Consider the following 25,587-nt stretch of genomic DNA (forward strand, 5'->3'; position numbering starts at 1 on the left):
CTGCCCCTACGGTCTCCTTCCCCCTGCAGTTAATTTTTAATATTTTTAAAAAATATATTTTTTATTTCTGTGTAAATACAATAGTATTTACTAAAACTACGTAATTATGGTAAAACAATACACTATGCTTTCCCTAAGATCATATTAAAAAATACAAGTGAGGAGAAAGTGTTACAATTAGCTTTTGGAGAAGTTTGTGGGCAATGTTGGCATGGCAATGAGAAGCTGACATTTTTCTGGTCAGGAAACGTAGACATGCCTACTGGAGTAAGAACCATAGAGTTGAATGGGCCTGGGCAGTGGCGGCCTCGCTCACCTTCTCTGCGGGATGTTCGGGCACCCTCTCTCCCTCCCCCTTCACAGTTGAGCAGAGAACCTCCTCTTTCGTTAGCGAGACCACCTTTCAACACACACACACCCAACAAAAAACGGGATGGTTTGATGATGCGCAAGGACAGCAATACATGGGACGGAGGAGGGGGGAAACCAGACTTTCCCCACTCCAAAATAAGACAGAAAAGGGAGGGGAAGAGGTGAGATAAGCGCAGGACAGGGACGACGTCATGTGAGTACCACACTGCAAAAACACATGCCAGGCATGGCGAGAGTACGATAAATCGCTGGTGTGATGGAGCTCATAAAGGCAGAAAATTTGGAAGCAACTGCTCCCACCTAACAGGTAAGGTGGCTAACCTTCTATTCCAGCCTCTACCCACAAAGCTTGTCACATCCCATCACTGTAAAAATATACACACCACCTTGAACCACCTCCTTTGAGACTTCATACCTCAGTAGGAAAGGAGAGAGAGAGGCTTGTATCTGGCAGAGGATCCTGTGGACTTCTCTCATCCACTGTTCTACAGACATGCTGGCCACCGGCGCATCCCCCTTGCCCTGGGGCACCTTCTGAGACACAACATCTTGTACTCTGGTCAGAAAAAATGGGATTAAAACATCTTAGCAACAGATCCAAGCAATGAAACAGCACAGAATTGCCTTGTAGACACATAACTTCCACAAGCATTAATCTTTCTCTTCCCGTATATAAAACCACAGGGCACGTCGGATTTTTGCTCTTCTCATTTGCCTTAAAGCAGACTTTTGGCAACCACGGGGCTGTCTTGATGGCAACGCATTGGCGCTGTGAGTCCCCCAAAGCCCGCGCTTGCACTCTTGCGGGGTTGTCCCCACACCAAGGAGCGAGTGCAGGGTTTGCATCGGAGGAAGAGGAGCCGCCGCCGCCACCCAGTGCACCGCCATACCACTGTGCATTGCCGCACGAACACCACTGCGCGCCTGCGTGTCCCTCCCTGGGTTTTTTTAGCTTTTTTTCCCCACGTTGGCTTTTCCTGGCAAGCGTTTCCTCTCCTCACACCAGAGGAAGTGCGAAGGCATTCCACTGGCCATTCGGCTCACTGCCCTGCCCCCACCCCAATCTGGGCAGACGGCAACCAATCAGGGGTCACCATCTGCCTGGCCACACCTCCGCCACAACTCCACAGCAGCAATAGATGGCAGATGCACTGTCGTCACCTTGCTCCAGAGAGAAAAGTTGGGGTAAGTCCCCGACTTTTTTATTTCGGAGCTTTGGAGGAAAGCCCTGGGATGGCTTCTGCGTCATATAAACAACAAATGCCACTGTGGAGCCACTTCAGGGCTTTCCCCAGGAAAGTGAGGCAGTGGTGCCACCAAACGAGAAAGTACTCGTTTGGTGTACTTTTTCCAGAAGCCAACTGGAATGCTGCCTTTGCCTGACATCAGATGCATCATCATCATCATCGGTATTATTAAAATGTTGTGGACATTGCCTGAAGATCTAAAAAATCCCAGGCCATGGTCTGAAGGCACATGGGCAGACACTTTGCTGAAGCTAAGCAGGTCTGGGTCTGGTCAGTGCTTGGAGTGGAGACCACCTTGGGTTCCACAATGGAAGAAAGGTGGAGTATAAATGTCATAAAATAAAATTTTTAAAAAATAACTACAAGATGTTAAGTACTGCAGAGTGGGAGAATCAGACAAGCTCCTTTAATTAGAGGGTGGTTTTTTTGGGAAAAACACACCCAGGCACATAGCCAAGTTAGCAAAATTTATAAATGTTATGCACAATGGAATCCATTGTGAAGAGATGTTAATATGTATCCTTGGCTTTCTGAAATAAACAACATTGATTTAAGCAATACCGAGTTGCACTTGTTGCAAGGTCTTTAGATTGAATGTTGTAGTGCGCAATTCTTAACAGCTTTTTGTCAATATAGACTTTATTGTGAATGTTTATCCTCTGTATTTTAATTTATAAATTAGCAATGAAAAATTAATTTAAAGAATAGCTTGATATGTGGCATCAAAAATCAGAAGAGTTCAGACACACATTATGGGTTTTTTGTGCTTTCCCCCTTTTATAAGTCCTTCAGTATTTTGCTACTGCCTTTCCTAATTTATCAGAGGAATCACAATGAACTCTATTTTTTAAAAAACAAAAAACACCAGTAACTTACAGTAGGATTCTTCTCCCAATAAGAAAAAAGAGGTAGAAGTCCAAAATAAGATTCTATGGCTTCCCAGAGCAGACAGGAAGACCCATAATATTCAGTAAGGCACACATTACTTTGTCACCATATCCACCTTTACTCCAAGGCATATTGTGTTTTCACTGTCATTATTTCCTTTTCTTTCAGCCCCCTCCCCCCCCCTTGACCCAGTGAGGACTTGCCATGCATCTGAACTGAACAACAGGTCATTTCCACCATCAAGAATCATTAAACCATTTTTAGCATTTTTTGCTCCCGTAATGTTCATGAAAAACCTATACGAGTTAGAACGTACAATGATCTTTTTAAATGGCGCTCTCCCACTTTCTGTGGTGCATTAACCATTCACAAGGGACACAATCCACATTTAAAAGCGTTTTCTGCATCACTTGTCAAAAGACGCCCTCAGTCTCCAAGGGATCCCAGCGGCTTTGCCTGAACAGACTCTGTTTGCAACAAGACATTTTTAGAGACCTTTTTCTCTTACAGGCAAACTCCAGGGCTGAAGTGCCATATCATTAGCAGCCTGGTGCTCTACCCAGCACTGCTGGATACCGAATACTACTTTGCTTTGGTCATCTACATGGAGCAACCAAACATCAAAGCGAGAGTGCAACTGGTTTATCTCTACCTATAAAGCGAAAGTATGTGTGTGTCACGTATATCCTGAAATGTTTACCCACTTCCACATATGGTACTGCCTTAATACTGTTCACTCAGACAGTCTTCGTGTATATGAATCAGAAAAAATCTAAAAACATGAATTCTGGGGTTTTAAGTATTCTTAAAGAATAAAAACCTAGGTTTATGCCTACAACTCCCAGCATGCCTTGGGCAGAAATCCTAGCATGCCATTGCGATTCCTAAGGTCAGTCTCGAGCAGTCGACCCAATTCCACATGAAAGGAAAGGAAAAGAAGAAAAGGAACCTCTCGTGCAAGCACTGAGTCATAAATGACTCTTAGGGGGATGCCAGCTTTCACTGATGTTTTCTTGGCAGGCCTTATAGCGGGGTGGTTTGCTGTTGCCTTCCCCAGCCGTTATTACCTTTCTCCCAGCTAACTGGGTACTCGTTTTACCGACCTCGGGAGGATGGAAGGCTGAGTCGACCCGAGCCGGCTGCCTGAAACCAGCTTCCGCTGGGATCGAACTCAGGCCGTGGGGAGAGTTTCAACCCACATAAATAGGCTGCATCCATTAATGCAGTCACTAGGCAAGCCTGCCTGGGAAGAAGTAATCCATAAGCAGGGTGCCACAACTAAGATGGCCTGGTCTCCAGCTGTCTTCCACCACACCTCAGACGGTGTTCAAAGATTAACACATTCCTCAAGGACCTAGGCTTATGCCTACAACTCCCAGCATGCCTTGGGTGGGAGGGAAGATTTATCAGGCTTTGGCAGCCATCATCTGGAAGCAGCTCGCCATCCTGGGCCTGAAGGGAGAGTGCCTGGAGAGAGAAAAGAAACTAATTTAATTTGTTTTAAGGGCTACCGGCCTACCTTGCAGAGTTGAAAAAAATAAATGAATTTCATTTGTTTAAAGGTCAACTCACAGGCCTAGCACTGGCCTGCTAGTAGAAGAATGAAGGGAAGGGGTAAAGAGGACAGCAAATGGAGTGTTAAGTAGGTAGAGATGGAAGCACACAGTGCTTGCCTATTAAAAGGCACAACCTTTCTACAGCACTTGACCTGAGCGGTGCCACAGCGACTCATAACTGCTCCACACGAACGATCACCTGGCGTAATCCATTATTATCTCATAGACGCCAGAGGGAAGCACTGCCCACCCAGCCTCACAAAGCAGAGGGGGAAACAGATGTGAGGGGGGACACAGTTCGCACAATCACTTAGTTAAGTGGTGGGTTGCGACATACACTGGCCGCCATTGTGAATATTTCACCTGCAGCAAACAGGTACCGCAGGGTGGTTAACAACACACCCCAGAGCCCTACTGCAGCCCATGAGTTCTGGGTTTCCTCGGTGGAGTTTATTTAAGTGCGTTGAAATCACAAAGCAGACAAAAGGGCAAAATAAGTTGCTCCCAGTTTCTAAACACACCTCCCCTGTCTTTAACCCCAAGAGTCATGAATCATTATAGCAGTGTAAAGTGGCTGCAAAAAAAAGTGAATGCTATTTTGGGCAGCATTAACAGAAGCATAGATTCAAATCACACAAGGTATTGGTTCCCCTCTATTCAGCACTGGTTAGGCCTCATCTTGAGTATTGAATCCAGTTCTGGGCTCCACAATTCAAGAAGGACGCAGAGGAAGGCAACGAGGATGATCAGGAGTCTGGAAACAAAGCCCTATGAAGAGAGACTGAAAGAACTGGGCATGTTTAGCCTGCAGAAGTGAAGATCAAGGGGAGACAGGATAGCACTCTTCAAGTACTTGAAAGGTTGTCACACAGAGAAGGGATCAGGATCTCTTCTCGATCCTCCCAGAGTGCAGGTACAGGAAGTCAGATTCCAGCTGGACATCAGGAAAACCTTCCTGATAGTTAGAGCAGTATGACAATGGAACCAATGACCTAGGGAGGTTGTGAGCTCTCCCACACTAGAGGCCTTTAAAAGGCATCTGGACAGTCTCTGTCAGGGTTGCTTTATGGTGGATTCCTGCATTGAGCAGGGGGTTGGACTCAATGGCGTTATAGTCCCCTTCCAACTCTACTATTCTATGATTCCTAGGGTTTTTCAAATTGAAGAGCAGGATGATCACCAGTGTGTGTCCGTGTGTGCATGCGGGTGTAACCCCCATAGACAAAATGGTTTAGTCCCCTTGGGCAGAGTCCTCAATCAGAGGGAGGGCCAAGAGAAGAAACAGCAAAAAGAGTCAGTTTGTTCTGTTAGGAAGCTGAGTGATGGAGAACTGATTCATGATTTATGGGCTCTTATCACCTTGTATAAGATAAACCGAACCAATATCTGTGTACAGCAGAATTGCAAGGAGATGAGGAATCCTTTTTTGTATCTTTGATATTTGTTTTATTATTATTGCAGGGCTGATACCTTGAACTACTATGTTTGAATTACTACTTGTGGATTGTCCTGTGGACTAAAGCTAAGGAATCTAAAGGAGTGACTACTGAAGCCTCCAGCATCTTGAGAAGACCAAGGACACTTTGGGACATGGCCGATACTTAAAAGGTTGTCACACAGAGGAGGGCCAGGATCTCTTCTCGATCCTCCCAGAGTGCAGGACACGGAATAACGGGCTCAAGTTAAAGGAAGCCAGATTCCAGCTGGACATCAGGAAAAACTTCCTGACTGTTAGAGCAGTACGACAATGGAATCAGTTACCTAGGGAGGTTGTGGGCTCTCCCACACTAGAGGCCTTCAAGAGGCAGCTGGACAACCATCTGACAGGGATGCTTTAAGATGGATTCCTGCATTGAGCAGGGGGTTGGACTCGATGGCCTTGTAGGTCCCTTCCAACTCTGCTAGTCTATGATTTTATGATTGCAAATCCATATTTTTGTTTGGACTCAGAGGGACTAACTGTACATTCATTTGTATCGGAAAACTGTTGCATAAAGACATGCTACTTCAGCTATACCTTTGCACGTTTTATTCTGCTTAAGCGCCATAGATTCCACACAAGTAGAGGGTATATGTGCATGTATGTGTGCGCACTACATGCAAGTGTGAAGTGAGGAACAATGCTGTGTGGAGAAGTAGGGGAAAAGCCATTGCTTGAGTGGCTTTAAGTATGCTAAAACGTACCTAATGTAAATCAAGCAACTGCAAGAGACATCTACACCCAGAGACAGAAAAGAGATTTCCAACTCAAGAGCAGCTGCCTGGAATAACATGATGGATGATAGTTACTCCTTACCAGTTTTTTGTATTCACAAGCAAGGTGATTAAAGAATGGTTAGAGGGGTAAATTCTCCTCATCCTTTCAATGCAATGCCAATGAGTGAAAAGGGCAGCCCAAATGGTTACAACATCTGGAGCTTTTGGGTTTAGAAAAAAAGACAAGGGGACATGATAGATTACGCATGACACAGAGAACGTGGGTCGAGAGAAGTTTTTCTCCCTCATTCCTGTTTGAACTCAGGACCATCCAACAAAGCTGAATGGTCCTGAGTTCAGGATGGACAAAAGGAAGCGCTTCTTCACATAGTACATAGTTAGCCTGCAGAATTTAATACCACAAGTGACGGACACTGGTTTAGATAATTTTAAAAGGGTTTATTACAGGATAAGAATCCATGAGGAATAGTCTTATCAACAGCTACTAATCGTGATGGCTACATGCCACCTCCAGAATCAGAAGCAGTGTGCCTCTGAATGCCAGTTGCTGGGGAACAGGAGTGGGAGGCTGCCATTAGGTCCCTGTCCTACTTCTGAGCTTCTAAAAGCACAGTTGATTGGCCACTGTGGAAACAAGATGCTGGACTAGAAAAGCCTTTGATCTGATCTAGCAGGGCTCTTATGTTCCTTGCGTTTTAAAATCTATGTTAAAGATTATATGTATGGAATTAGCTGGTCACTATTCCAGATAAATTTACTTGACGATTGTGGATTTGACTGAGCCGTTGTTGGGGATGGGGGAAGGTGAGAAATGTTTTGAAAGCTCCCGTACACAGAAGATGGCACACTGTTGCCCAGATTAGGGTAGAGATGGGCGTGATGCTCTTAACAGAGGTCACAGCGGGTTCTTCATTCATGTTTCAGCCTGGTTTTGCCCTCTATATGTACATGACTTCCAAGTCAGACAGGTAAACTGCTTCCCCCCTCCACCCTTAAAGCTGCATAGATACATTTATAAACCCACCTTTCACCATGCAAAATCTCATGAATACTTTAAAAAGCAGCTGTTACTTTAATGACATGAGAGGTACATTTTGTTTGATGAACCATGTCAGCATTCTCCCACAACAACCAATAAAAAGCTACTGTCTTCCTCTCTGGGGTGTGTGCGGAGTGTGTGTGTGTGTGTGTGTGTGTGCAGATGACTCTGGGTATTATCAGAGAAGGGAGGACAGTGACAGCACGGAAGCTAGTCAATAGACACATACCACACACAGATTTCCCCCCCCCCCAAAAAAAAACAACCCATGACATACTGGACATTTGCAGAGCCTTTCACCAACTCCCAAGCTTACTCCAAAGATGGAAAAATGTATATGTATTTTCAGGGCAGCAACAGGACATTCAAATTGCTCCCAGAATACGCCTGCCATCCCTCCCGCTCCCAGCCACCTCCAAAGGAATCAGACTTCACAACTGGGATCTGCCAAGACCTCAGGGCTTCTTTCCCACCAAGGATGAATGAAGGTGATCTACTGCAATCCTGCTGTGCAACACACCTCCTGCTGTCAAGCCCATCATGAGATGCAGTGAAGGCTCAGTCAATCAAAGCACAGCGGGGTTTAGTTCTCTCTGACAAGCGCTGTGGGGTCTGCTAAACTGCCAGCAAATCAAACCTTCCAGGGCAAAAGCTCAAGTGATCCTGAGCAAATGGACTGTTCTGAAAACCACCACACACAAAAAAAAGTCTCTGAAAGCTGGCCACCTTCCGGGGAGCCAGAACCCCGTAGTGTGGTATCCAGCTAAGAGCAATACCTCTGGTTGTGAAAGATCCTTTGCTGAAGATCGTTGGTGGATTCAGCACAAAGCTTCCAGTCACACACCGTAAGGAAATGGCAGAGTCTCCTTACCAGCCAGCCTCTGTACCTGAGATAGAGAAAGTTATTTATATTTATTACATTTTCATACCGCCCAATAGCTGAAGCTATTGAATAGTGCAACTTCTGCATTTAAGGTATTCCGAAGACTTATCTCTAGCACAAGCTGAAAAGGAGGGGACGGGAGCAGCTGCCCAGAATATAGCAGTGAGACCCACACCATGCTAAACCAGGATTGATCACTATAGGGATGAGCCTGAATAAACCCAAGCAAAGCCTTGAGCTAACCTCTGCTCCTCCCACACAGCCAGAAAGACTCTTGCCAAATTTAATTCCACTTTCCCCGATTCCTGGCTTGTCAACAAACAATCATTCAGATTAATCAGTTTGTCAAGGTTCCAATTGCACAACAAGCTGTGCTTAATCTAAACTCCTGCTCATAGAATCATAGGATAGTTGAGCTGGAAGGGGTCTATAAGGCCATCGAGTCCAACCCCCTGCTCAATGTAGGAATCCACATTAAAGTATACCCGACAGATGGTTGTCCAGCTGCCTCCTGATTGCCTCTAGTATGGGAGAGCGCACAACCTCCCTAGGTCATTGGTTCCATTGTTGTACTACTCTAACAGGCAGGACATTTTTCATGATGTTCAGTTGGAATCTGGCTTCCTGTAACTTGAGCCCACTACACTGTGTCCTGCATTCTGAGATAATTGAGATGAGATCCTCCTCTGTGTAACAGGCTTTCAAGTCCTTGAAGAGTGCTATCATGTCCCTTTCAGTCTTCTCTTCTCAAGACTGTTCAGTGTCTGTCACTTGTGGTATTAAATTCCATCGGCTAACTATGTACTATGTGAAGAAGTGCTTCCTTTTGTCCATCCTGAATCTCCCACCACTCAGCTTTGTTGGATGGTCCTGAGTTCAAGGAGGAATGAGGGAGAAAAACTTCTCTCGATCCAAGTTTATCAAAATCTACTTTCCCAAAATCCAGAGTATGTGTCTACACTCAGCTTTTGCTTCCTTTAAAATCAAGATTTCAAGTTTTGTTGTTTTATATTGGATACTGTTGTTTTATACTGCTGTTTTTATATTTTTGATGGTTTTAAATTCTGTATACCTTTTTAATGTTCACTGTTTTTAACTTTTGTAAACCACCCAGAGAGCTTTGGCTATGGGGCGGTACATAAATTTAATAAATAATAATAATAATAACATGGTCACTTTCCCCCAGAATTCCCTTAACTGCCACTTTATTCATTAAGTCTTCTCTACTGGTCAGAATTAAGTCAAGGATAGACGATCCTCTAGTTCCTTCCCCCACTTTCGGTAAGAGCAAGTTATCAGCAACACATGCCAGGAATTTCTTGGAGGATTACATTTGGCAGAATTTGTCTCTCAACAGATATTGGGGTAACTGAAGTCCCCCATTACTACTACATCGCATCTACTTGAAACACCGGCAATTTGCTTTTCAAAAGTTTCATCCTCGTCTTCTCCTTGATTGGGTGGTCGGTAGTAGACTCTGAATACCATGTTCCTTTTGTTCCTTGCCTCTTTTGCTCATGAACACACTGGAGTGCGGGGGGAGGGGGCACATATGAGTCTAAGGCTTTCTGCAGCTCATCCTCATAACATGAAATTATGGTTTAACATTGCATATTGCTAACAAGACCAATGGGATGGATCTGGATCTAGTCATGTGTACAGTGGAACCATTGAAATCAATGGGACTTCAGTCAGTCATGACTTATTTGCCCCATAGGTTTTAATGGGTCTACTCTAAGCATCAGGTCTACTCTGGATCCAACATGTAGCTATGGTTCAATTTATTTATTTTTCTCTTGTTGAATACTCTCTTAATTGTATAGAGACATTATTGTAAACTGACTGGGGGCATTTATTTTTTTTTAGAACTGAAAGGCAGTATAGAAATGTTTTTATAAAGAAATAAATGTAACCATAGCTATACCTATATAACCTCCACTTTCTTGGTCTTTGGTATCCAAGTAACACATTTTGCTTCAATAACAATAAAACATGTTTTGCAAATTGTTGAAACTTTGACTGTCAAGAGCTAAACATTATATCCATTATTAAGTAAACACATCTGCATAATTTGGCTTTAAAAAGCATATGTTTAAGTAACAATGTTTTCCTTTAGTACAGAATTCAAGTTTCCTTTCTTTAGAGTTCTGCTGGCCGTGAAAAAGTCGTATACAATAGAACAGTAACTTGCCCACTCACCCTTCCCTAACCCAGTGCCTTCCAGATGTGTTGGACCACCCAAAAGACCAACTGGCATGTTAGTTAGGGATTATGGGAGTTGGAGTCCAACATATCTAGAGGTCGCCAGGTTGAGGAAGGCCGATCCAGATGGTGGAGCAATTGATTCCTATGCTGGCTCCCTCTCTTTAAAACCAAACCAAACCTATGAATCTTTGCTTTGGCTGTGATATCAATCAAGTACTTTCTCTCCTCCCTGCTGATAACAACACTTAGCACTTCAGGGATTTCAGTTTTCAAAGAACTTCATGAACTACAATTAAAGTAATTAGGAATCAGGCTAATGAGAATAAAGTCTTTAATCCTCACACAACTCCTATGAGGTAGAAAGCTTTGTTATCTACATTTTAATTTGGAAGAGACGAGGGCGGGAAGGGGGTGTGGAGGTTAGGGTAAGGGAAATCAAGACACTCACATAGTACATGACTCCCCCAAACACAGCATTCTTCAAAGGGCTGACCCAAACTATTTTGGTATCAATTAGCAGCCCCCTCCTGATTAACATGGGGCTCAATCTACCAGGAAATTCTCCTGTGCAGGCTCTATTGAAATAAGCAGAAAATGCTGAATAGCACTACAATTCATTTAAGTGGCGAGGTGCAGGAGAACTTCCCCAACAGACCTATCACCCTGATTCAGTGCTCTTAGCAATACCCAGCATGTGCTGTGCCGTGGTAGGGCCCTCCTTGATTGCACAGAGCCCTGCGCCCAAGATGTTCACCCCACAATTTTCATTCTTCCTTAATACCCACTACTTGTGTGATAAGATATATTGCTCAAGTTGCTGCAGTTGCATTGCACAACAACCCTGAAGAAATGGTTGCACCAAATAAAGGTTTGTTCCACTTTGTTTAGAGCCTTGTGTGGGGCAGAGTGGTAAAGCGGCATTTACTGCAGCCGAAACTCTCCCCACGGCCTGAGTTCGATCCCAGCGGAAGCTGGTTCTCAGCAGCTGGCTCTGGTCGACTCAGCCTTCCAGCCTTCTGAGGTGGGTAAAATGAGTCCCCAGCTAGCTGGGGGAAAGGGAACTGCGACTGGGGAAGGCAATGGCAAACCACCCCACTACAAAGTCTGCCAAGAAAACGTCAGCGAAAGCAGGCATCTCTCTAGGAGTCAGTAATGACTCAAGTGCTTGCACGAGAGGTTCCTTTCCTTTCCTTTCCTTTCCTTTCCACTTTGTTCGCCTGTTTTGTATAGATCGAATAATGTGTAGCTATTGATCTGTGAATTGGCATTTTAACCACTGAAATGTCTGTTTTTAGCACCCACAGTGTAGATTTTCTGTTTGTTCCTGAACACTCAGAAGGCACAATGCCATCCCAACATGAAATGTGTCAGGAGGGAGACATTAAGCTTGGGAGCACCAGGCAGGGAGGCTAAGATCACACAATGTGGACAGTGGTACAAGCAGGGCTGGAACTTGAGGCCACAGCTTGGAGGCAAGTGATCATCCAGAGAGCAGCAGGTGATGGGGAAGCAGCAAACTGGCCTGCGATCAGCATCACCTGGGCTGGCGCATAGGCATGATGGGACTCACCTGGGCTGATGCTGCAGCATCATTTTTTTCTGATTTTTAAAAGCATTTTATAGGTAAAGGGCAGCTGGCTGTCTCCTGTGTATAAAATATATTCTCCTTTTCTACAACAAAATAGTGCTTATTCCCAATTAAATGTGTTTAGCATCAGGACAGTAGAAGCAAACTCCTTGTTAAAATGTGGAACTAATTTTTATGCTGGTGTTTGCAGTTTTTAGAATTGCTCTTGCCGTTTGTAATATCGTATTGGTTTTTATGATGTGTTTTATTGTTGTATGCTGCCCTGGGAGGGCTCCTGCCTAGGAATATTTTAAATAAATAAATAAAAACTACATATGCTAAGAGCGTATCTCTCTATTTTTAGATGGTTGACAAATGGGGTTTTGTGGGGTGGGAGGTTGCTCTAAGATATGTTTGTTGTATGCTTCACATCTGAAGTAATATATATGGTTGACTGAATCAGGAAGAGGCATAAGATCTTTAAAATCACCTAGCTACGTGGAATTTCTACAGTTGAGGTATTCTTAGGGATTCTTGGGTACTCCGGATATGCAGTTCAATATACCAGCATTGCCTCATCACAACAGTCATATGGAGACTGAAGCAGCAGAATATGGCCTTTTCAAAGCCATATCAGGAGAGTAGCATATCAGGAACTTAGGACAGTGGAAGCAGAGCCCAGGTGTCCTTGCAAGCTGTAAAAATATGTGTAAAAGAAAGGGTAGTGCTTAAGCGCCCTTTCTCATGTCACATTTCCATACAGCTCTCAGCTTACCTTGTATTTTCTTCTGTTATCTTGATTACATTGCAAAATCCTAGTGACGTAAGGTGCTTGTGGAAGAAGGATTCCTGAAAGTAGAAAGAGTATAAGATTCAAATTCAGCATTTTTTCCATCTTACTCTCTCACAATGATTCATCAACGTTCTCTCCCAGCTAGCAGATAGCAGCACAAAACTTCAAAGAGACTCAAGGACCGGTTTTGCATGATGAAAATAAGCCAGGGTTATTATATGGTGCAGTTATAGAAGAATTATTTCCCCCTCCAAGAGGCCATGGATTCAGACAACAAGATATGACACGCCCGAGCAGTGATTACTCAAATTGTGCCTGGCACACGCTACAATTTAAATAAGCCATGGTGGCTTAAATAAGCCACGGTGGCTTGTATTGATCATACGAACTGGCCCCTTTGTCTCTCTCATTACAAGATCCATCTAGCCTGATTACACCAGGGTCTGTCTTCAACAGTGGACAGCCAGATTACTCTAGGAAGTTTACAATCTACACTGCCTCTGAATATGGACGTTCTCTTTACTGATAGCGCCCAACAGCCGTTCTTCATGACCTTGATTAATCCTTTTAAAAAGCCTTCTAAGTTAGCATCTGTCACAGCATCTTGTGATAATGAATTCTATGTGTTAATTACGCACTGTGTCAAGGAGTATGTCCTTTCATTTTCCCTAAACTGCCTGCCAACTTCATTAGATGACCCTGAATTCTGGTATTACATGAGAGAGCAAAAGCACCTCTTTCTTCACTGTCCTCCACATTGCTCATATGTTTATAAATCATCTCTGCTGCCTTAGTGTTCTCTCTCTCTCTCCCTGCCCTGCCTAAACAAAAAGTTCCAGCCAATTTAGATTTTCCTTACAGTGAAGTGCTCCAACCTCTTGATCGATTAAGCTGCACTTTTCTCTACCTTTCTAAAGTGGGGAAACCAGAATCACACACCGTTTTCTAATGTGGCTATGCCATAATCTTATAGAACGGCATTGCACCTATTGCTGTTTTATTTTCAGTCTCTTTTACTCAGCAACATGTTAGGTCACAGCTGGGCAGCGTGAGCACTTACAGACTGAAATTAAAAGCATAGGTTAGTTGTTTCTTTGGGTGAATATGGAAGATTTACAAAGCGATAACATAACAGATGGACAGACTGGAGCCCTTTATTTAGCTACAGAGAAGCTGGAATTTGGACAGAAGCAGCAGGAGCCAAATTCAAGGACTTTTTATTGCAATTCCTTGTTTACAGCTTATCTGTGTGTATGATTTGGAGAGACCTCAAGTCATTCTTTCCCCCAAACTGCTCGTTACATTATTGGAAAAAAGCAAACTGAGGCCTCAGAATCATTGTAACCGAGAGCGTGAAAACCTGCCTCCCCTCTACTGGGCTCCAGTTTAACTCTGAGCTTCCTTGCACCACCACTTGTTCAACCTCAAGCAAGGCAAATAAGAATAGAGATCTGAAAGCCCAGGGAGAAAATGGAAAATTTCAGGAAAGAAACTTTTCCCCCATTATTATTATTTTCCGATGGAACATTTTTGAGTTTTTTCCTGAAAAATTGAAAAAAATTGAACAGTTTTGGACTACAAAACATTTTATTTTAGAGTTCAAGACAAAGTATTTATATATTGTTACTCAGCCTTTACTCCCCCAAAATGATTTCTAAAAACTATGTAATAAGAACACTTTTATGGAAAGACTAGAGATGTAAAATGTCTGGAAATAATGAAGCCATGGGGGAAATGCATTTTTAATCTTCTCTGTAAGATTCTCAGCATAGTTATTTCTTTCATTCCTTATTAAAATTATCAATCTAAAGTATATTTTACTGATAGACATTTATGCTCAGTTTCCCAACATTGTGCATTTCTGACAGTAAATATGCATTCTTGACAGTTTGGCTTTTGTTCTATAGAGTCCTGTGCTTCTGATGCTGTAGCAGACATTTAATGTAGTTCTAAACTATTCAGACAAAAATTACACATTTACTGAGTTTACTTTTAAAAGTTTTTAAAATAAAATTATAATTTTATGAGCATACCAAGTTAAACATATAATAGCTTTATATTCCTAAGCAGCTCTCCCCAACATGATACCCTCTGGATGTTTTGGACTACAGTGCCCAGCATTCCTGACCATTGGCCATGCTGCTTGAGGGTGATGGGAGCTGAAAACCAAGTATCTGCAGGGCACCACCAACAGTCCAAAGAGGATTTTTTAAAAACAAGGATTTTGGCTTGGACGGCAGCATGGTATAACAGTAGAATGTCAGGGCAGGACTGGAGAGGTCTGAGTTAAAATCCTCACTTGGCATGAAGGTCACTGTGTAAGTTTGGGGCAGTCATCAACTCTTGGGCAGGGGACAGGATGGGGGGGATATCATGTAAATCAACTTTAACACCTTGAAATAAGGGCAGAATATATACATATACATAATTAATTAAATAAATAAATAAACGCACGCTTGGGGTTTACCCATTTGTGTATGCCACCCATCAAGCTTTAAAATCAAGCTTTTAAAACTTGATTTTGTTCTGACTTTATACTGTTAGTTTTACCCTACCCAGTGCCTGTTTACCCTACCCTGTGCCTGTTTGCATTCTCTTCCCCTCCTTATTGTTTTATTATGGTTTTATTAGAATGTAAGCCTATGCAGCAGGGTCTTGCTATTTACTGTTTTACTCTGTACAGCACCATGTACATTGATGGTGCTATAGAAATAAATAAATAAATAAATAAATCATCATCATCATCATCATCTCTTGGTGACTAAGGGGACTTATTACAGTTCCTCTTGCTCAGAGTCCCCAAATTCCTGGACTTCTCTATGACTCACAATCAACCTCTTTTTCCCCAGCATGTTCCCACCAACTCCTTACCCAGCTCTTTGGAGTACACTTTTGGCAGCAGCGTCCAACAAATGGCCGGTATTTGCCCAAAAAGGGCATCACAATTTCCAGCTTCAACCCCATGTCCATGGGACAGGTTTTCATCTGAGGAAGAAACAAATATCTTTAATTACTCATCTGGGGAAAAATAAGGCTTATAGTGCTTAGATTTTCAAATATTAGGCAGAGTGTATTTCCCTTAAAAACACTCTTAAGAGCATCATCAGACTGGGGGGGGGGCGGGAATCATGTTTCCTTACCATCGCTTCTCCCCCCCCCCCCAGCTTCCGTCCCATGATACTTCCTCTTTCTTCACACAGGGGAAGAAAGAGGAAGTCAACAATGAGCATGTGGCCCATTCAGTGGCCATTGTTATCGCGCCGCTTTTCCTGCACAGAGCAGGGGTCTATTTTGTGAGGGAAAGAAGGCAAGAAGGAGCGGGAGATACAAAGGAGGTGGACGTTGTTGTCCAAAGGACCCATGAACATCTGTAACGGCAGTAACGGCATGCAACAAAACACTCATCTGATGGCATACAAAATCCCAGCAGTCAAGGTTTTCATATCCATTTTATGCCCATACGCATAGCAAACCCTTAGGGAGAGGCGGTGGAGGAGAAGAGTTCTTTTGTAGCCTAAGACCATCAGGAATTTACATTTGTCAGGACTTCATTGGCCTGTTTCATTTCTTGACCTTCTCCAAGCTAGCAGAGCTAGCATTGTTCAAAATAAACAAAATTGTACATATTTGCTTAATTTCTAAAATGTATTTGCTAGAAATTCCCATTCTTTTTGGTGCAGGATTTGAATTCTCTTGATGTTGGATTTTATTTTTGTGTAAGCACAGAAGTATATACAGCTCAGGCAATAACCTTTATATGTGCTCTTTATCCCGCCACAGAAGTAAACTGAAATACGTTGCCACCCTACCCATCCTCACAAATATCCATATCACATGAAGGTTTGCAGGACAGGCTCTCACAAGCACTTTGCCTAGAAAAAAATTACAACTCATCCTAGACAGACAGTTAACTGCAAGGCTGTTAACCAGCTCTACAACTCACAGAAAGAGACCAGAAATCTTTGGTTCAGCCCAAAGAACCACGTACATTTCTCTGGTGCTGAAACATGCCCTCACTCTGAATGGTGTATTCAGGTAAGTTTCCATAAACCAGAGCTACAGCTTAAGTGGAGGGCTGGTCGCCAGATGCAAGTTCTCTTCTGGGTTCCTGGGTTTATACAAGACAGAAAACAGAATCATGAGATTAAATCAAGTAAAACTCCAAGAACTTGCAGATAAAAGACACTAACAATGACAAGAGCTCCTAGAATTCCTATGGAGAAGAAAAGGACTAGAAAACACCCAACAAAGCCATAAAGAAAGGAGGAAACAGTGAAAGGAAGTTGATTCAAGATATGAAGAGCCAATCAGATCACACTTCACCAGACTAGAAAATTAGAGGAAGATTATGACATACCTGGGAAATCACAAAGCAGGAGTCTCAAAGCAAGTTGCGCATATTGGGAGCTCTTAACCCTGGGCATCATAGCCGCACCGGGATCATATTTATATTTAGCTTAAAGGTGTTAACAATTTTGTTATCAATTCTGTAGAACTTATTTCCAAGGCTAGTTTTGCAATAGATGTATTCACCAAGGATGGCCTGACTTGAGTCTTGTCTGGAAAACTTGTGTTTCAGAATTGGACAGCAGGAATGTACTCAGGATCTCAACGCAATTAAGGAATCCAATTTGCATTAAATGATCTTGATTATGTACTATTACGTCAGAATAAGAAAAGTATTTTGCTGGTTCTGGCCAAGGCCCACCTATGCCAACATTCTTTGCAAGAATCCCAGCAAGGAGAAGGCGATAAGAGGTTCATCAGAAATTGACCAGTGGTCCATTGATGAATCAACTTTATCCTAGTCTTGGAAATTGAAAGAAAAATGTTACCATCCCAACCACTCTCATAAATCTTTTTATCGTCTTTCCTTCAGCCTACCCCTGGTTTACATTTTCTGAGCAAATCTATAGGAGAACTGAGGAGGCCAAGTAACCATATGATAGAACTAGAAAACATGGGGGTGCCCTTTTATTCATAATAGCTGCGGGCAACTCCTTGTACAGTGCTGCCTACACGCCATTAGTATTCCCCATATACGCACCCACAAAGCAAGCAAGAAATGAAATATATTGGTTTTAATCCCCTATATTTACTACACCCTCAGCCCTACAGGCAAGAGAAGACCAAGTTAGTCAAAAGAAGCGGGCAAGGCCTTTCACAACCCCACCGATCATTTATATGGCAACCACAGCAAGAGGAAAACTCCTCTCACAACTTGAGGCATTTCAAAGTGAAAGGCTTAACTCCTTGCCAGAGAAATCAATTGTTCCAGGGGCTGTATCCAGCATGAAGAGGAAAAAGAGCAGAAGAAAGTGAAAGAAACAACCCATCAGCCAATGCGGCCAAAGCCCTCAGGGGGAGAAAAATATATTCTCTTTGTAATACAGCTCCAATATCATTACAATTGACTTTTCCCTCCCACACCCTCCTCCAGCTCAGAGACAAGCCAGTCCGTTAACCGGAAATAGCAGCTCAAACTGAGGACCCCAAGAATATACTCAAGGGTGAACTCGCACATCCATTCCATCTGCTACCTTAGACAATCACTCCTTAACTCGGGATGTGCTGCGTACCCAAGTACTGCAAGCTCATTCACACCTGCGTGCGCATAATTAGATTGCTCCAGAAATGCCTGGTGTTTGATGGAAGTTCTACCTACATTTATTTATTTATTACATTTATAATCTGCCTTTTTTCCTCCAAGGAACCCAAGGCAGTGTACATAATCCTCCTCCTCTCCATGTTATCCTCACAACAACAACCCTGTGAGGTAGGCTGGGCTGAGAATCTGTGACTGGCCCAAAGTCACCCAGTGGGTTTCCATGGCCGAGTGGGGCCTAGAACTCGGATCTCCCGACTCCCAGTCCAACACCTTAGCCACTACACCACACTGGCTCTCATTGGTCAATCAATTCAGAGGAAAGTCACCACTGGATGCTGTGCTCCTCAAGGGATGAGTGCACATATGTATACTAGTCCTCTGTAATATCTGTCATGCATTAACAGCATGCCAGGCTGTAGCTCTCTAGCTGTCACTGGCTGGGACTGAGGCCCAGTTCCCACTGAGAATTAGGTCAGCCTGTATCACTTCAGATACAGGGGTCTGGAAACAAAGCCCTATGAAGAGAGACTGAAAGAACTGGGCATGTTTAGCCTGCAGAAGAGAAGATTGAGGGGAGACATGATAGCACTCTTCAAATACTTAAAAGGTTGCCACACAGAAGAGGGCCAGGATCTCTTCTCGATCCTCCCAGAGTGCAGGACACGGAATAACGGGCTCAAGTTACAGGAAGCCAGATTCCGGCTGGACATCAGGAAAAACTTCCTGACTGTTAGAGCAGTACGACAATGGAATCACTTATCTAGGGAGGTTGTGGGCTCTCCCACACTAGAGGCCTTCAAGAGGCAGCTGGACAACCATCTGTCGGGGATGCTTTAAGGTGGATTCCTGCATTGAGCAGGGGGTTGGACTTGATGCCTTATAGACCCCTTCCAACTCTGCTATTCTATGATTCTATGATTCTATGATATGCAGGTAGGGGATTGTATAATGGAGGCTCCCTCCAAAAATGAACATTCCCACACGAACAAAAGACATAGGTTTAAGACCACCCGTCTCTCCACTTTGACTTCCCTCCTTGCATGCTTTACAGATTATCATCTCTCTCATCCTTAGTTGATCTAGAGTATCTCAGACCATTGCCAGATTCTGAAACTGTTCCCTGTTTTTTTTAAAAAATGGAACCTTTATATGGGCGAGGAAAAAAAGAAAAGCCCTAACCTCACCCTGCAGCGTTGTCCCTTTACTCAGAAAGTGCTTGGGAGGAGCAGGCCTGCCAGGTTCTTCAGTCTCCCACAGGCAGCTTCTCACCAGGCATATCTGCTGCACCTCACACCTAAACTAACCTCAAGGGGTGCAGCAGGGGGGCTCTCCTCTTCTCTACGCTCTTGCAAAACCCCTTGGCCTTTGCCACTCCACCTCCTCAGTGGTCCTATAAGAGTGAAGCAGTCCACAATTTACGTGGACCATACTCAGCTGGTGCTTCTGCAGGGGAATGGACAAGCAGCAGCACATACACCCCTCACCAGCTTAGGCACGAAGTGCACTAAAGAAGGAAAAAATCCACTATGTCTCCAGATATCCAGCACATACTTCCACTTATGCCTGAGACACACTGGCCAAACTAGGCACTGCTGTTGCACCGCTCTCCCAAGGACACTCAGTACTAAAATTAGTGCAAAATTCAGGCAAGCCTGAACTCTCATATATTTACTTGTGAAGGTGCAACAGCCCTGCCCCCATCCTGCTCATGTGGTGGAGCCCTATGAACATGTATGTGTATATGCATAGGGTCCCTTTGCTCTGCAGCAGAAGTGTACGCAAAGACAGCGAAATAGGGCTGACCAACGTGGCCCCCACAATCCCTTCGCATGTTCTTTCAATGTGTGAGAGGGTCGAGTGAGCCCTCCTAAAGTCTCCCAAATATACAAGGATTCTGGCAGCTGGCAACTATCAGCCTCACATCTTCAGATGCTTGAAGACACACCTGTTTACTCAGGCTTTCCTCCAAAGTGTAATTGCACCGCTCTTACTTGTTTCTGCAATTTTTAATTATTTAATTAATTTATATTGGTTTTTACATTGCATTTTACATATGCCATGTAAACCACATAAGATATGTTATAATATTAAGCAGTCTATAAGTAGTTTAAATAATAAAATCTTTCTCTGCTGTTGCTATAGCGATGCCACTCGTCTCCCTTTAAGGCCTACACAGGCCTCTGAGGCCTTAGTTCCTTTCAGATGGAGGCCTCTACCCTGCACTTTCAGGACCTCCCATCCCTCTGCCCATAATTTCAGGCTAGTTCACAAAAACCGCTAATTTTATCAACATAAGTGTACACTGGGATTAGACAACTGTGGGAAAATATAACATGAAAATGCAAAGGTAGAGTTACATGCGTGGCTGTGGTGAAGAGAAGCTTGATTTAACTGAAGATGATGTCAGGGTGTAATCCTATACGCACTTCCCTGGAAGTAAGTTTCATCTAATTTAATGGGACATGCGTCTGAGTAGACACACACAATTCTGTTCTTCATATAACCCACAAAAAAAAGATCAATGTAAACCAAGTTTGCCATTTTGAAGGGGAAGAATTTCCTGAGCAAGCCAGTTGCTATAACAAAACACATTGGTTTGCAATAAAATGGAGCCTTTTTATATAACCCAGGAGCACAATCCAAAGCCTCTGGTCATGCAGGCCACATACACATTTATATCTACTGATAGGCAAGACACAGATTTCCATTTGGCTTCCCTTCTGCACACAAGCAAAGATATTAAGCAAGAGCCTTTACCTGAAAACAAAGCGACCACAATTTTCCATGGGCAGGGGTCTATGTAGTTAAGGGTGGGGGGGATACGGTTTCTCCATGAGATGGGGAGTCATATGAATTAAATGCATTTTTAAACCAGTTTATTTTAAAGAAAGTGAGGATACGCTGGTGATAAATAACCTAGGGACACTCTCATGGGTTACAACTCGGGGTTGTAATCCAGAAATCCCAGTTCACACATCACACTTAACAACCCAGGGATTTGGCACACTTGGGTTGTTTTGCTCCTCCCACTTGCAGGAGGGGTGATCAGGCAGTGGGAACCAGCATTTTCGCTCACTCCCCCTTCATTTACAACAAACCAGGGTTTAAAAAACAACAACCACAGCAGCCCTGCGCCTCCCCCTCCCCAAGATCTTTTCATAACCCAAGGGGGATTACATATACATCCGTCACAATACATTCCCAGCAGATCCCCATTACAGCAAGTGCTCCTGTGCTTAAGGTTGTAACGAAGTAATAAAACTTGAGAAACGTTGGATTACTGCTTCAAGAAATTAAACTTCTGAAATGGAAGAGAAAACAAGCTTAGAGATATAAAATTTCTGGAAATTTTGAAGTAATGGGGGAAATCATTATTGTGGAAAAAAAAGAAATTTGGGTGGAAATATATGCAATATTTATTTTCTTATTAAATCTAAAGTTACTAGCTGTACCCGGCGTAACATACGCCGTTGTAGCATATCTTAAAGTTTATTAATTAAATATCATCACAGGGGCACGGGCTGCTTGGAGGCCGCCGATACAGCACCGTCTGGCAGACCTGGGGGGCAGGGAGGTCAGGGGGAGGGGGAGCAGGTGTCCCCCTCTCCCCGGGGTTCCTGTCAGCCTTGGGCCGCCCGCCCAGCTCGCATGAGATTAGGCCGGGGCCTCGGCTCGCAGCAGGGCGAGCAGCCTCCCACCCGGCCACCAAGGGCCCCGGCTGTGCCTTGCTCATGCTCCGGTTCGTGGCGCTACCCCCTTCGTGGGGGTGGGGAGAGCGAAGAGGCAGAAAGGGGGGTAGGATTACCTTGGAAAGCACGGAGGAGTCGGGCGAGGGGCTTAGCAACCTGTATCAGCTGACGTTACATGTTGTTACTGTTGCTTAGCAACCTGTATCAGCTGAAGCCTTTACAGAAACATACCTAAGCATTTTATAGATGGATAGATTTTACAAATAAAAAGATAATTTATAGTTTAACATATAAGAGATTATTCGTTGGCATATTTGTGAAATTTACAGAGCAAAGCATGCCTACTTAGAAAACCCACTCTGCTTAGTGCTTACTCCCATGTAGGAGCACATAGGATTGCAAATTCAAAAGTATAAATACCACCTTGTACCAGAAAAAATGTGAATATACCCAATATTTGAGAGAAAGAGAAACAAAAAGATGCAAACCTTATGCCTAAGCACAAGTATTTTAGTTTTGCCAACTGAGAAGCAGGAAAAAAATAAAAGCACATTTTTGAGGTAAACAAGCAAGTATTAATTTAAGAGAAGCATAATGTCACAATATTAAGAACTAGCAGCATATTTGCATATTGATTTAAACATAATACTAAAACATTTGAGCATTACATATTTAGACTTTTTTCTGTCAAAATTTATTTATTTAAAATATTTCTAGGCTGCCTTTCAGGGCAGGAGCCCTCCCAAAGTGGCTTTACAAGAAGAACAAAAACTAACACAATTTAATAAAAGTAACAATAAAAATACATACACATAATCAGGGGAAAGCCAGAGTAAGTTTTCAGAACCTTCCTAAAAGCCTGCATTGTTGAGGCGTGATGGAGCCTCGACGACAACCCATTCCAAAGGTTGTCACTGCAAGAAAAGGCACTGTTTTACAGTGGTTTGACTCCTACTGTGGAGTCAGTTCCAAAGAACAGCACATTGGATGAGACTGCACTTCAGCTTCATGGCAGTTGAACTGTGGAGTACCATCTTTGCACCAATGTTATTTAATTTCTATATGAAGTCATTGGGAGCGGTCATCAGATTTGAGGCAAGGTGTCACCAGTATGTTGATGACACCCTGCTCTATTTCTCTGTAACATTTGAATCAGGAGAGGCTGTGCACATTCTAAACCAGTGCCTGGATATAGTTATGGCTTGGATGAAGGGCAATAAACTGAAGTTGAATCCTGATAAGACAAGGACCCTGTGGGTTTGTGTTCCCAGGTCTGGTATGCTTTAAGGTAGATTCCTGCAATGAGCAGGGCGTTGGACTCGATGGCCTTATAGGCCCCTTCCAACTCTACTATTCTATGATTCTATGAAATGGGGGTGTTTTCCTGTTCTGGATGGGGTTGCACTCCCTCTGAAGGAGCAGGTTCATAGTTTGGGGGTGCTCCTGGATCCATCTTTGTCACTGGAGACCCAGGTGACCTCAGTAGCCCGGATTGCCCATTATCAATTTTGGTTGGTATGCCAACTATGCCTGTTCCTGGATAGGGATAGCCCAGCCATGGTAATTCATGCACTGGTAGCCTGATGATTAGACTACTGTAACACCCTTTATATGGGGCTACCCATGGGACCAGCTTGCCTAGCAGACACCCAGATGACATTTACAATCTCCAGACAAGGTCTAGTTGTCCATTCCATAAATGAATGGAATGTCGCAATGAAGAAACTTGATGGCGGGCCTTCTCTGTAGGGGCACCTTACCGTCTGGAAAACCCTCCTGCATGCGGTTTGGGAGATGGAAAATGTAGTATCCTTTAAATGCCTCCTGAAAACATATCTTTTCACACAGCCTTTCCCTGGGCTGTAACTTAGGGTGACCATATGAAAAGGAGGACAGAACTCCTGTACCTTTAACAGTTGTATTGAAAAGGAAATTTCAGCAGGTGTCATTTGTATATATGGGGAACCTGGTAAAATTTCCTCTTCATCATAACAGTTAAAGCTGCAGGTGCCCTGCCATCTTTTAAATCTGGTCACTCTAGTATAGCTCCTGCACCTTTAACTGTTATGAAGATGGAATTTCACCAGGTTCTCCATATATACAAATGACACCTGCTGAAATTCCCTCTGGGTGGTTTATTTTTGTAAACCGCCCAGAGAGCTTCGGCTGTGGGGTGGTATATAAATGTAATAAATAAATTCTATGCAACTGTTAAAGATACAGGAGCCCTGTCCTCCTTTTCATATGGTCACCCTACTGTAACTTATTTGATTTTACACAGCATTTTTAACTTTTAAAGTTTAAATTTATTCGAATACTTGTTATATTTTATGGTTTTAATTGTGCACTGCCCAGACAGCCTCTGGGTAGTATAAAAATGTAATAAATAAAACCAGCAACATGAATTGTGATCACCGGTGCTTTCCAATGTAAAATTGCTATCTTGGTTAACTAGTCCCATGTTATCACCTCTTTCTACCTAAGAAGTGGAACTGAAATTTCTCTGAGCTGTGAACATTACTACTCATAAGCTGTTCAGTTGTATGCATACAGCCAACATGTGGAGTTGGAAGGGGAACCACATTTACTACCTCTGCCCTCAACATCCATGCATTCAGTGTAAGGTCTAAAAGGGGACCCTGCACACATACATCCTGTGCTATCAAGTGCCCAATTTTGTGGAAAGCCTTCACACACAATTTTGTGGAAAGCCTACATGTATGGTCTCTCCTTTTAGTTGCAGCCCCATTAGGGGCAGAGGATATAACCCTACTCTTCTACACACATGTATGTTTGTTGTATACCTGGGTGGGTGGGACTGGTTAATATAGATGCTCCAAAGCAGCCTTCCCTAACCTTGCACCCTCCAGATGTGTTGGGCTACTCCAACAATTCCCAGCCATCATGGCCACTGTAGGAGTCGAAGTCCAACACACATCTACTTTCTATCCCTTCAAACACTCTTTGTTGTTATATTTTTGTTTATTTAGCTCTGGTTTGTCATAGCCTTGAAAGATTAAAAGTCAATCGAGCTGAAATCCAAATGTCTCCTTCCGCTCTTCTTAGGGAGTGGGGGGAGCACAATCATTCTCCTCCTGAACCGAACCAGCGTCTCTGAAGGGACAGCAGAGAGGATGCCGTGCAGAATGCAAGACATTCTTCTCATTACCATCCTGTTGATCTTGCTTGTTAAGGATTCCAGCTTTGTCCTATGCCTTTCCCACTCCAGTGGCTGCTTCTAAAAAATCTATATTGTTTGGAATATTTAAGACTCGGGGGTTTTAAAACTTCGTATTTGATGCATTTTAAGAACATTTCAGAGGCCTTTTTCTTTGAACAGAGAGCCATCCCTGTTCAAAAGAGTCTTACCTTCCCATTAAAATTAACAATGCCAAAGGGAACCAATTACAATAAGGATTGTATGTCAATATGGAGCATGGGTGGCATCTTCCAGACATAAAATCAGAAAGCATGATCCAGCCAATACTGAACACGTTTTAATGACGGAGGATTAGGGATGTGG

General features: G+C 43.3%; 1 protein-coding gene across 1 annotated transcript in view; it reads right to left on the bottom strand.

The window, feature by feature from the left end:
- The window catches only part of GPAT2 (glycerol-3-phosphate acyltransferase 2, mitochondrial), a 69,234-nt gene extending 50,934 nt beyond the window's left edge, over window positions 1–18,300 (bottom strand). Inside the window, exons 1-6 of the mRNA XM_063139457.1 lie at window positions 18,198–18,300; window positions 16,756–16,823; window positions 15,639–15,752; window positions 12,750–12,823; window positions 8,096–8,206; window positions 788–928 (exon numbers count right to left, since the gene is read on the bottom strand). Coding sequence (XP_062995527.1) covers window positions 788–928; window positions 8,096–8,206; window positions 12,750–12,823; window positions 15,639–15,752; window positions 16,756–16,823; window positions 18,198–18,300 — 611 coding nt within the window. The remainder of the gene's footprint in view (window positions 1–787; window positions 929–8,095; window positions 8,207–12,749; window positions 12,824–15,638; window positions 15,753–16,755; window positions 16,824–18,197) is intronic.
- Between the last annotated feature and the right edge of the window lie 7,287 nt (window positions 18,301–25,587).

This window comes from Elgaria multicarinata, chromosome 12 (genome assembly GCF_023053635.1).
Source record: "Elgaria multicarinata webbii isolate HBS135686 ecotype San Diego chromosome 12, rElgMul1.1.pri, whole genome shotgun sequence".
In the NCBI taxonomy this organism is placed as follows: domain Eukaryota; kingdom Metazoa; phylum Chordata; class Lepidosauria; order Squamata; family Anguidae; genus Elgaria; species Elgaria multicarinata.